A 12333-nucleotide genomic window follows, 5' to 3' on the forward strand; every position below is an offset into this window, starting at 1 on the left:
GCCCATCAAAGACGTTGTGGCTATTTCTTTCATATTCCTTATGACCATTAAGAAAGTTATTCTCCTGAACATCATAGAAATGTTAACAGGCTCTTTCAAGGTGTCAAATGTCCCACATATTACTCTTCTTGCATCAGAGACCTTGTTAACTCAAAATGTCCTTTATATTGGAGGTGTCCTTGACATTAAGGAAACATTTTTCAGACTGACCTTGCCACCGATCTAAAATAACATTTTATTTCATTGAATTGACTTCTATGTTTTTATGGCTTGCTGCTAAACACGATTTTTATATTTTATTATAGTGTATAAACAGTACATGTTAAACAGTTGTTGAATTTTCACCTTGAATCAAGTATTTCATATGTCATATATTGAGAAAGTAAAAAGAGACAAAGAATAAGCAATCTTTGTAAGATACATTAAACTGAAAAATTGTTCATTGATACAGAGTGCTCTGAGGCTCTCTAGCTACTGGTTCCCAACTAATAAGAAGAGCCAAGTGGGAAAAAGAGAAGTGCTAACATTTTGGAGCAATCACTCCCTCAATTTGTTTCTTTGTAACTTTTTTTTCTGTGTTAATTATTCTAAGGAACACGTTTTGAAAAGTATAGCAGGAACATAGTCATGAAATAGCATGTGATCCAAAATGTACTCTTCCATGCTTTTGAATATTTATTCTTTGATTAACTTTATTGATTACCTCTGTAATATATTCTTTTCTTGGAATAAGCTTGGGTATGAGATTATTCTTTAGGGGGCTTACAATTTAATGTGAGAGTCACATCCTTGCACAGGCAATTATAATCCAGATATGAGTATGCCAACAATACACAGAGGTGGTAAAGTAGGTAAAGCTGGTGGTTGGTAACGAGGGAAAGTCTTCAGGGTTGCATGGAAGATATATTTAAATAGAACAAGATTGGAGTCAGGGAAACTGCTGAATCAGTTCATATTATTGATGAACCTTTGAAGCACGCCAATGCAAATTTTAAAAGGCTGATTTGAAAAATTTCTCATCAAATACACAGAACTGATTAACTGATTAGTATTAGGAGAGTGTGCCAAAGCAGGTGTGTCACATTTTTGAACTTATATGATGTGGCTGGTGATGGCAAAATGTAAAGGACCTCTCAGCAAACTAGGAATAGAGGGGAATTTCCTAAAATGGAAAAAGAGCACTTTAAAAAACCTACAGTGTAGACTATGTTTAATGGTGTAAACTTGAAGATTTCCTGTTATGATAGGAGCAAGGCAAGGATGTCTCCTCTCACCTCACCTTTATAACACCTTTATAACCCTTTGATAGTCTTTGGTGATGCAAAAGACAAAAAGAGGAAATAAAAGTGTTATAGGCTGAATTACATCTTCCCAAACGTATATTTTGAAGCCCTAACCCCCCCTTACCAAATATGTGAGTATATTTAGTGATATGCTTTCAAATAGGTAGTTAAAGTAAGCCTTAACAGTAAGGCTGTTATTGTAGATTCTGATTCAATCTGACTGGTGTCTGTAAGAGGAAAATAAGAGTCACAGAGAGACTCTAGGGTGCAGGTGCACTGAGGGACAATGATGTAAAAAAAGAGCAAGAGGCAGACAGCTGCAAGCCAAGGAGAGACACCTCAGAGGAACCCAAATCTGCTGGCATTTGTCCTTGGACTTTCAGTATCCATAACTGTGAGAAAATAAATTTGTTGTTTAAGCCACCCAGTCTACAGTATTTTTGTTTTGGGAGCCTTGGCAAACAATTCCAAAAATGTATACAGAATGGGAAAAAGAAAAAATAAAGAAAACTTTTCTTTTCACATGATATCTATGCAGAAAATCTGAAAGAATTGACAAAAAAATGTCCTGAAACTCAGAGATTATGGGATGGTTGATGGATACACAGTTAATATACAATAGTTAATTGCTTTCCATATAGAATCAATAAGCAAGTGGAATTTCAGTGAAAGGTACAATACCATTTTTTATTATCCTCACTCTGTATATTATTATATACATAAGTATTATGTACTTAAAATACTTATGGGGCACCTGGGTAGCTCAGTGGGCTAAGCATTTGCCTTTCATTCGGGTCATGATCCCAGAGTCCTGGGATAGAGCCCCTAAATCAGGCTTCCTGCTCAACAGGTAGTCTGTTTCTCTCTCTCTGTTTCCTTCTATGTGTTCTCTCTATTTCTCTCTCTCACTCTCTCAAATAAATAAAAATCTTCAAAAGAAAGTAGACTATTAATTTTGAATGATAAAATAAGTCAATGTAGGCTCATTAATTGTAATAAATATACCAAGCTTGTGAGGGATGTTGATAACAGGCTGTGGAAGGAGATGGAGGAATCTTAAATGCACACTACTATGTGAAAAAAGCCAATCTGAAAAGGATACATACTGCTTGATCATCACCAATATTTTCAGTTATTGCATTTTTTTTTTCAAAGATTTAACTTAATTATTTGAGAGCAAGAGAGAGTACAGAGACAGAGGGAGAAGCAGACTCCCTGCTGAGCAAGGAGTCAGACATGGGGCTCCATCCCAGGAGAGAGAGACACGAGGCTCTATCCCAGGAGCCGAAGACAGCAGTCTAAACGACTCAGCCACCCTAGCACACTAGTTGTTCAATTTTAAACTCCAGAATAAGTTTTGAAATAATTTCTCTATTTTTGTTGTTGTTTGCCTCTTTGTCTTTTGTTTTCGTTTTTGCTATTTTATTGGATTCTGTTTGCTCCCACAATGTTCATAGTAGCAATGTCCATAATAACCAAACCATGGAAGGAGCCCTGATGTGCATGGAAGAATGAATGGATAAAGAAGACATGGTGTATATATACAATGTAATACTACTCAGCCATCAAAAAAAATGAAATCTTGCCACTTGCAATGATGTGGATGGAGTTAGAGGGTGCTACACTTAGCCAAATGAGTCAATCAGAGAAAGATAATGATCCTAAGATCTCACTGATATGTGGAATTGAAAAAAACAAAACAGAAGACCACAGGGAAAGGTGGGAAAAAAATAAAACAAGATGAAACTAGAAAGGGAGATAAACCATAAAAGATTCTTAATCATAGGAAACAAACTGAGAGATGCTTCAGGGGATGGAGTAACTGGGTGATGGACATTAAGGAGGGCATATGATGTATGAGCACTGGGTATTATATAAGACCGATGAATCACTGACCTCTAGCTCTGAAACCAATAATATGTTATATGTAAATTAATTGAACTTGAAATAATTTTTTTTTTCCTAAGGAAAGGATACTGTTTGCTCTGAGAAAACTTTCATGTTACTTCTCAGAGGTACAATCTCAGGATTCTATGTACTCTTTGGTGGCAGAGGTTTTATCGGGCTAGCTTTGGTTGTGTCTTCCCCTGATCGTTTTATTGGATCTGTCTCTATAGGTTTCCTACCCAGGAGGAAGGTTCCAATAATTCTTCTTTTGTTCTATTGTTTTGAAAACATTGTGGCACATATATTTCTCCATTGTCTGATCCACTGGATTTGGTCCCTCTGCACAGATAATCCTTAAGGCCAGTCTTTGAGGTTTTCTCCAATTCTAGGGGGGCTTCTTTGCTGTCTCCTTCCCTCCTTCTCCCTGGTCATCTTTCTAGTTGGTCTACAGTTAGCTTTTTGCTCTCATGGAGCAAGCAACCTCTCTTAATTGCTTATCAACAAATGTTTATTATGTTTTAGAGTCCCTTAAGCTTATGCTTAAACCTTCCCACATTTAATTCCAAATGAAGTCAGTTCACTTGAGAAGAGTTCCGGGGCCCTCTGTTACTATGGCCTGCCTATCATTCCAGGTAAAACCTGTGTTCAAGTGTCCTGGAACTGAAGCAGGAGCAGTGGCCTAGTTCTTTCAGGATGACACCCTGACATTATGTGCAGGTTTCTGGGCAAGGTCTTTAGCCTATGGTCTTCTAAGCTTATCTCTCTCTCTGTCTCTCTCTCCCTCCCTCTCTCTCTCTCTCTCTCTTTTTTTGACAGCAACAATTGCTTACATATTTATTTATTTATTTATTATTCTGTTATGTTAGTCACCATAAAATACATCATTGGTTTTTGATGCAGTGTTCCAAGTTTCATTGTTTATGTAGAACACCCAGTGCTCCATGCAATACGTGCCCTCCTTAATACCTACCACCAGGCTGACCCATCCCCACACCCTCTCCCCTCTAAATCCCTCAGTTTGTTTCTCAGAATCCACAGACTCTCATGGTTCATTTTCTCCTCCAATTTCTCCCAATTCACTTTTCCTTTCCTTCTAATGTCCTTCATCTTATTCCTTATGTTCCACAAGTAAGTGAAACCATATGATAGCTGACTTTCTCTGCTTAACTTATTTCACTCAGCATATTCTCCTCCAGTCCCATCCATGTGGATGCAAAAGTTGGGTATCCATCGTTTCTGATGGCTGAGTAATCTGTCTTGGCAAAAAATCTCTATCCTTTGAATGGCGCAAGTGAAATTGGGACCCACTTATTCTTGACCTACCATGCCTGGGGTAGAGTTTCCACCCTGTGAATGGGCCCTGGGTAAAGGAAAAGATCTCCAGACATTGTAGCCACTCTTGCCTTGAATAGGGCTTCTGCAACTTGGAGCTGGAGGAAATAAGATATGTTTTAAGCCTGCCACTCTCAAGGTGATACGGTAGTCCATGACTGGGGTCTAGTGGAAGAGGAGTCCCCTACGTTCTTGTTTGCACTTCCCTATGTGCTTCTTATCATGCTGGGCTGCGAGAGGAGAAAGAATGAGTAGGCCTTAATTCAAAAACATACATGTGAATGTTTCTATTTGTTTTATTCAAAATATTTAAAAGTGGAAACACCTCAGTTACTCATCAATTTAAGAACACATAAGCAAAATTTGGCCATATGTATACAATGGGAAATAGAATACTACTGAGCAATAAAAAGAATGAGTTACTTAAACAGATGAGAATATAAATACATTTCAAATTCATTTTACTCAGTTCAAGAAGTTGCAAGAAGCGTACATACAGTATGCAGGTTATATGGAGATATGCAAAACATATGAGATCACTGGTGATGTGGAAATGGAGCTGGACAGAGCATGGACTAACAAGGGACATGATAAATCATTTAGAGGTGATGGAAATGTTCTGTATCTTGTGGTGATGATTTCATTAGTGTACAAACCGTTCAAACTCATGGTATTGTATACTCTGAATAAACAGTTCATTTCACACAATTATCCTTCAATGAAATATTTGAGAAAAAATAATGGGCAGAGATTTTTTTTTTTTTCTGGACTGAAGATTTAGTTTGGACCTAAAACACAGGAATATACTAAAGGCAATAGAAGATATTTATATAAAAAACTCAGAGAAAAAGTAGGTTAAACTTTTTAATGTAAATGTTGTTAATGTAGCAGCAGTTAAGTGAGGATCTACCAGCACCAATATTATCATTTTAATGAAGAAAACTTTACTTGTGGGTACCTGGGTGGCTCAGATGTCTAAGCATCTGCCTTAGGCACAGGTAATGATCTCAGGGTCCTGGGATCAAGCCCTGAGTTGAGCTCCCTGCTCAGTGGGGTGTCTGCTTGTCTCTCTCTCTCTGCTTCAACCTCTCTTTCTCTCTCTCTCTTAAATAAGCGGAATCTTATAAAAGAGAAAACTTTACCAGTTATTGACACTATGTTCAGCTACAATGATATATTCAATGGGAGGTCATTAAATGAGTTTGACATTCCCCACATGCATAATGTTTTAGATAAGGGTGTTACTTAAGTACTAACCAATGTTTTTAAAAAACCTAGTAATTACCAAATCAAAATATTAGCTATATAATATTAAAATAACTTTTTCCATGACTTGCCTACAAATTTGATTATTAGCAGCCTTCTAATGTATATCTCATATTTTGAGAATTACATATATATATATACACATTTATGTGTATGTATGCATTTATGCATATATTTTTATTAATCTATATGAACATGCTATTATTATTCTTTTTCAATCTCATCTCTGCTTTAGAAATACTCTGTATTATACATGAATCTTACTGTAATTGAAAAGTAAACTGAGAAGAGCAAGTTCGAAACAAGAACAGAATATACCCGAATTTAATTCCTGTAGCAATGGCAAAAATTACTTGACATCAGGAAAAGAAAGGAAAAGGTCAACATTGAAAAATTTTTGTATGTATCTTCTCATGGTGAGGCCTGTTAGCTTCTAGCTTAGTCTGAGGATTCTCTTCAGAGTCAGCTGGATGACATTACACATACATTGCTCTGGGGAGTGATATAGCCACTAATTGTTCTTGGTGTCCTTCTCAAAGGTATCCTGTGTGTGTTTGTGTGTGTGTGTGTGTGTGTGAGAGAGAGAGAGAGAGAGAAAGAGAGAAAGAGAGAGACAGAGACAAAGACACAAGACCATGATTATTTTTGTATTGATGTGTATGTGCGTGTCTGGTGGTGGTTGCTGGGAATGCAGGATGTGGTGCATACAAAGGAACATTGTTCTCCCAACAGTTAACACTATTGTTTGGGTCGTTTTCCTCAGTTGGATAAAGAGTTACCAATCCATTGGATGATGATTTAAAGGATGAGGAGCTTCTTTCATTGCTGGGTCATTCCATTATAGGACTCAGAGTACTGGCATGAAGGCTTCTGCATTTTACTCATGGGGGTGGCTTTGTAAAATATGCCTCTTTCAACCTAAAAATCTTTCTGCTTCACCTCAGGAGAGAGGTGGCATACTACCGTAGCACAGTGAACACTTACCCTAAAATCCTCATGAAGTTTTTCTACTTAGCGAGTCCCCTGTTTCTCCCAGTAATCTGTATTTTTAAAAATATGGGTGAAAGAGATGACGTTTATTGAAATACAAGAAGGGATTCTTACAGACAGACATGAGTAGAGAGAGAACTAGATACCTCATTTGGCCATAACTTACTATTCTGTCCCTAGTTGGGGGCTCTGTTCTTTTTGTTTGTTTTGATCTTTTCTGTTGGTTGTTAGCAAAAAGGAAAATAAAGGCTGAAATAACAAAGTGACTCAAGTTCTGTCTATGGAAATGAAAACATAGGTGCTCCTGGGGACTTGTTAATGCCTTATGGTAAAGAAGGGAAAGGGACAGAGAAAGTTACTGTCTTCTCTCAGAATTAACATCGATAGTATTAAAGGCATGAAGAAAGAACAAATCTGACAGCCAATAAATATATAGATTTAACAGATTTGTATGAAATGTATGTAATGTAATCATTCAAGTAACTCTGTGAGGTAAATACTCTTATACACCCCATTTTACAGGAGAAAATTAAAATATGGAGATACTATGCAACTTGCCTAAAACTACACGGCAAACACAGAAATTGAAAGCTCAGTTTGACACCTGAGCTTATTTTTTAATTCTCAAGTTATCAGTGAACTGTTATTACTTAGATTTTTTTCCTCATTTTATGAAGTAGTTTTTCTCCAGCAGAAATGCTTAAACATTAGAAGGCATTTTTCATTCCTGCATCATTCTCATTTTATCAATCATCAGTCCATCTTCAGCTTACTTTACCTGTCATTCTAAAGAGTCTCTTCTTCACTGTCCTTAAGAAGACTGCCTTTAGTAAAAGCCACCATAATCTCTTACTTGGGCAATCACTTACTTTCTAAGTCTTCTCCTTGTGAATATTTATTTTCCATAAGGATATCAACATGATATTTGCAAAATGCCCAGTTGAACACAATACTGTCTTTCTCTAAAATCCCCAATGCCAGGCACCTGGGTGGCTCAGTGGGTTGAGCCATTGCCTTTGGCTCAGGTCATGATCTCAAGGTCCTGGGATCTATCCCCATGTCAGGCTCTCTGCTCAGTGGGGAGCCTGCTTCTTCCTCTCTCTCTGCCTGCCTCTCTGCCTACTTGTGATCTCTGTCTGTCAAATGAATAAATAAAATCTTAAAAAAAATAAAATAAAATCCCCAATGCCTACCTCTTGTCTACAGAATAAAAGTCATCTTCCTTGGCTTGACATAGAGGTCTGCACAATTTCCATGAAACCACTTTTAAGGCTTATCCCTCACTTTTTGTCTTGTGCAGTACAAATGACTTATCAAACCTCATGCAGTTCACCATATAGTGATTTTGCACAGAAACCTGTCTATTTTATCTTGCTCAATTTTACCTATTTTTAAAAAATGTGTAGAAAAAGATTTCACTGACCATTAAGACTGTTCACCTCTAAAGGCTGCGCTCTTTTTGTATATTCCATAAATGTCTTTTTCACTGGGTTTCCGTGTGACATTTTGGTTCTCTGGCCAGCTGTTTTCTCCCCATCTGACTGTGCGTTTAAGTCCAAAAATTATTTATACCTAGAGATTTTTGTACAGCAAAATGTATATAAAAATTCAATAAATATTGATTCGGTGAATTAATTCTAAGGTATGTAGAACAACAACAACAAAAGAATCCTCTTTATTTTTCTTTCATTTTCATTACAGTTTCCTTGTCCAAAAGGAGGATTTTCAAGAATGATTTAAGCCCCAGAAAAGTATGACATATGTGTGTCACTCATTGGGCCTCTGGACAATTAAGAGTGACACACATGTCACCCTCAGCACTGTGTGCACTGCAGAACATCTGATTCTCTCATGCAGCACTGAAAAAGATTTTTCCAGTAAATCTGATATTTTGTTCTGTCTTCTTACCATATCAGATTTTGTTACTTCTACCAATTATATACATATTTCACAACACTTGTTACTGACTCAAGATAAACATCCCAAACATCATCTTCAGAGTTCCAGCACCAAATCTGGAATATATTTTCCCTAAAATCGAAATACACAGCAATCATGATCTTTACCCAAATGAAGACGAAGAATGGAGAAAGCCATTCCACTCCAAAATGTACTTGCCAGCTGTTAAGTTCATGAGATTCAAATAAATAAACTTTCTAAAATTAAATTTTTCATATTCATTGGAGGCATTCTTTGCATCGATTCCTCCCCAAGTTGTCATAATGTCCAGGCCTTTCAATTATGTCACTGTTAAGATAGAATTAAATAGAAATGCTTTTTTCCCCAGGATCTTTCTCAGAGCTTCTTTGACATCTTTGTTTCTCAGGGAGTAAATCAAAGGATTCAACATGGGAGTAACTAAGGTGTAACATAAGGAAGCCACTTTACTCAGCTCAGGAAATCTGTCAGGGATGACATACATAAAAACGATGGCACCGTACAGTACACTCACGACACCTAGGTGAGAGCTGCAAGTGGAGAAGGCTTTCTTACGTCCCTCAGAGGAGCGTATCTTTAGAACTGTGGACACAATATACATATAGGACACGATAATGACTATTATGGTAGGCAAAATAATAATGCTGCATAAGAAAAAGGAAACTATCTTATGAAGGTAGAGATCAGAACAAGAAATCCTTTGAAGTGGACGGTCATCACAGTAAAAGTGATCAATGGTGCGGTAAGCACAAAAGGACAAAGTAAATGTCATGCTCGTCTGAAGAACTGAGCTGATGCAGCCACAAAAATAGGAACCAGCCACCAACCGAATGCAGAGACGAGCTGACATCTGGACAGAGTAGAGGAGTGGGTTGCAGATGGCAATGAAGCGGTCATAAGCCATGACTGCCAGGAGAAATCCCTCAGCCACAATGAAAAGGGCAAAGAGAAAGAGCTGGGTCACACAGCCGGCAAAGGAGATGGACTTGCTCTCAGACCAGAAGTTGATCATAGCCTTGGGTGCAATAACAGAAGAATAGAAGAGATCAATGAAGGAGAGGTTGCCTAGGAAGAAATACATTGGTGTGTTCAGCCTTGGATCAGTCATAATAACGGTCATCATCCCCACATTCCCTAGAAGGATCATGGCATACACAAGCAGAAAGAGCAGGAAGAGAAGAATGTGGAGTTCTGGGCAGACCCTGAAGCCTACAAGAATGAAGTCAGTCACTTCTGAGTGATTGCTGGTCCCCTTGTCACTCATGGCAGAAACCTGCTGAGAGACATAAAGCAAAACAAAAACAAAAGCAAAAACAAAACACAAATGCAATCCAGGCTTTTTTTCTTAGTCACATAGTTTCTTAAATGTAGAATACATTATTTGCATCTTAATTCAATATTGCATATAAAACAATTTTAATGTCATGAGCGTTCAAGAATTTGCATTAGATAATGTTAGACTTATGAAGTTGGTATTCAGTTATTAAGCAGTGAAAGACATTTTGGAGTTATTGTATTTAAGTCATAATTTTGCTCAGAGTTCAGTCAGTTATAGAATTTAATATTGTCTAATTTTTCACTTTATTATCTAAAATAAGAGTGCTATGATAATCTAAAACAGAGATGCTACATGTAATCTCTATGACAAGGTTGGCAGCCTATGATAGTCCAGTGTTTGAATCATTACATGACAATAATAAAAACATTTTCCTGTATTGTTACCTTATTTGCCTCAGTTTCTTTAACTTTTATTACTACTGTACCCATCATTTCAAAAAGAGACTAAAAATAGGTAAGTGATATGTATGATAAAATTAAAAAATTTAAAAGCCACTAATCTTATGTTAAATAAAATTGTTTAAAGCTCTTTCTAAATAAATGGTCATTTCCATAGATCAAGTCCATTCTCCTAAATAATGCATTCTTCTTGCCTCATTATATTTACTTTACTTCCACTGGTAGTTGTTTATTTAAAATATGCCATAATCATTTAGCTTTTTTTGAAGCAGAGAGAAGCTGATGAACATTGCAGTTCTTACGCCACAAAGATGACTTTCTAGTAAAGTTGCATCAGTTCAAGGGATCTTGCTCTTCATTCAGGGAAAGTATATTTAAAGAATATACTGAAGGAAAGTTCTTTTCATAAAATCTAGTATGCTTTATATGTCTTAAGGCTAATGAAATAATCATGGGTGTTAAAGGACCTTAGCGACTTTGTGTCATCTAGAGTCAATCATCATTTGTTTGAGTGTCAACAATGGTTGTTTACAATGTTCTTATTTTTAGCCCTGTGAAACCTTTCTTCAGGATATTCCAACATTACAGTTGCTCATCCTCTGATCGATTCCACTGGGAGAAGAGTAATCTTAAAGTCAGTTGTGGAGACCTAAGTGCGGGCTCCAGGGCTGTTGTCCATGAGGACTGTGTTAGCCGCAGATACAAACAAAATAATCTAATAATATTACAAGTACAGGGAACTTTTCCAGGTACAGGTTGTATGTATCCTTTGGGAATTTCTTTGAACTTAATTTTTTCACTGATGAAGAAAAAGTTTCTGGTAATTGTCATAACATATGTATTGGTAGGCACAGAGAGACAGATATAAAAGTTTGTACCATATGAGAAAAGAGTTAGATGTTAGACTAAAAAGTGAATATTTTTAATTATGTAGTAAATTACATTAATTATAATTCAAAAAAGACAAAAATTCACTCCAGCTTAGGGCTTACCTGTATTCCTTGATGTAGACATATTTCATGATGTCATAAATATTTAAAACACAAATTAAAGGTCAGATAATGTTTTGTGATTTCTATGTTTTCATATATTCAAAACTAAACAATTAGAAAATAAAAGAAATAATAACATTCAAGAAGATTATTTTAAAATTTCTTAGTGAAATATTTTAAAATATTTGTGATGGAAAGACTACATTAAAACCATAGAGATAACACTATACTTAATGGGCTTAATATTTTCAAGATGCCATTTTTGTCCTAAATATTTCCATGAATTAATTGTAATCTTACCTTTTAAGTCCTCCCTTTTAAAGTTTTTACTTATTTATTTGACAGCTAGAGACTGAGAGAGAATGAGAGAGAGGATGAAGCAGGGTAAGAGGCAGAAGGAGAAGCAGAATCCCTGCTGAGCAGGAAGTCCATTGCAGGACAGGATCCCAGGATCTTGAGAATATGACCTGAGCCAAAGGCAGACACTTAATTAACTGAGCTACCGAGGTGCTCCTAAACCTCCATTTAATTAAAAATTATTTCTAGAATTTATCTAGAACTTTTCAGTGTGTGGAATACAAAATGATATAGGGCAAGAGCTCCTCATTTTAATATAATATTAGTAAAAGTTTTGTTGGTGTAGGAAGAATAAATAGGTTTGTTACTTTAAACAGGAAAATATTAATTTATGTGAATAGTAGCCTATCAATTTGGAAAGGCTGGGAACTTCTGAGTGACACTCTTTTTTGTTTGTTTGTTTTTAAGATTCATTTATTTGAGAGAGAGAGAGAGTGTGTGTGTGTGCATTTGTGTGCATGTGCTTGATGAGCAGGGGGAGGGGTAGAGGGACAAGGAGAGAACCTCAAGGAGATACTCCCTGCAGTGGCCATGCCAGAGCTTGATCTCAT

General features: G+C 36.5%; 1 protein-coding gene across 1 annotated transcript; it reads right to left on the reverse strand.

Annotated features, from left to right (window-relative positions):
- Positions 1 to 8997: 8997 nt before the first annotated feature.
- LOC132020347 (olfactory receptor 9K2-like) lies at positions 8998 to 9972 on the reverse strand. The gene has a single exon (XM_059404524.1). It carries the CDS (start codon positions 9958 to 9960, stop codon positions 8998 to 9000), a length of 963 nt encoding a protein of 320 aa, XP_059260507.1. The 5' UTR covers positions 9961 to 9972.
- Between the last annotated feature and the right edge of the window lie 2361 nt (positions 9973 to 12333).

Source organism: Mustela nigripes, chromosome 6 (assembly GCF_022355385.1).
Source record: "Mustela nigripes isolate SB6536 chromosome 6, MUSNIG.SB6536, whole genome shotgun sequence".
NCBI classification, from domain to species: domain Eukaryota; kingdom Metazoa; phylum Chordata; class Mammalia; order Carnivora; family Mustelidae; genus Mustela; species Mustela nigripes.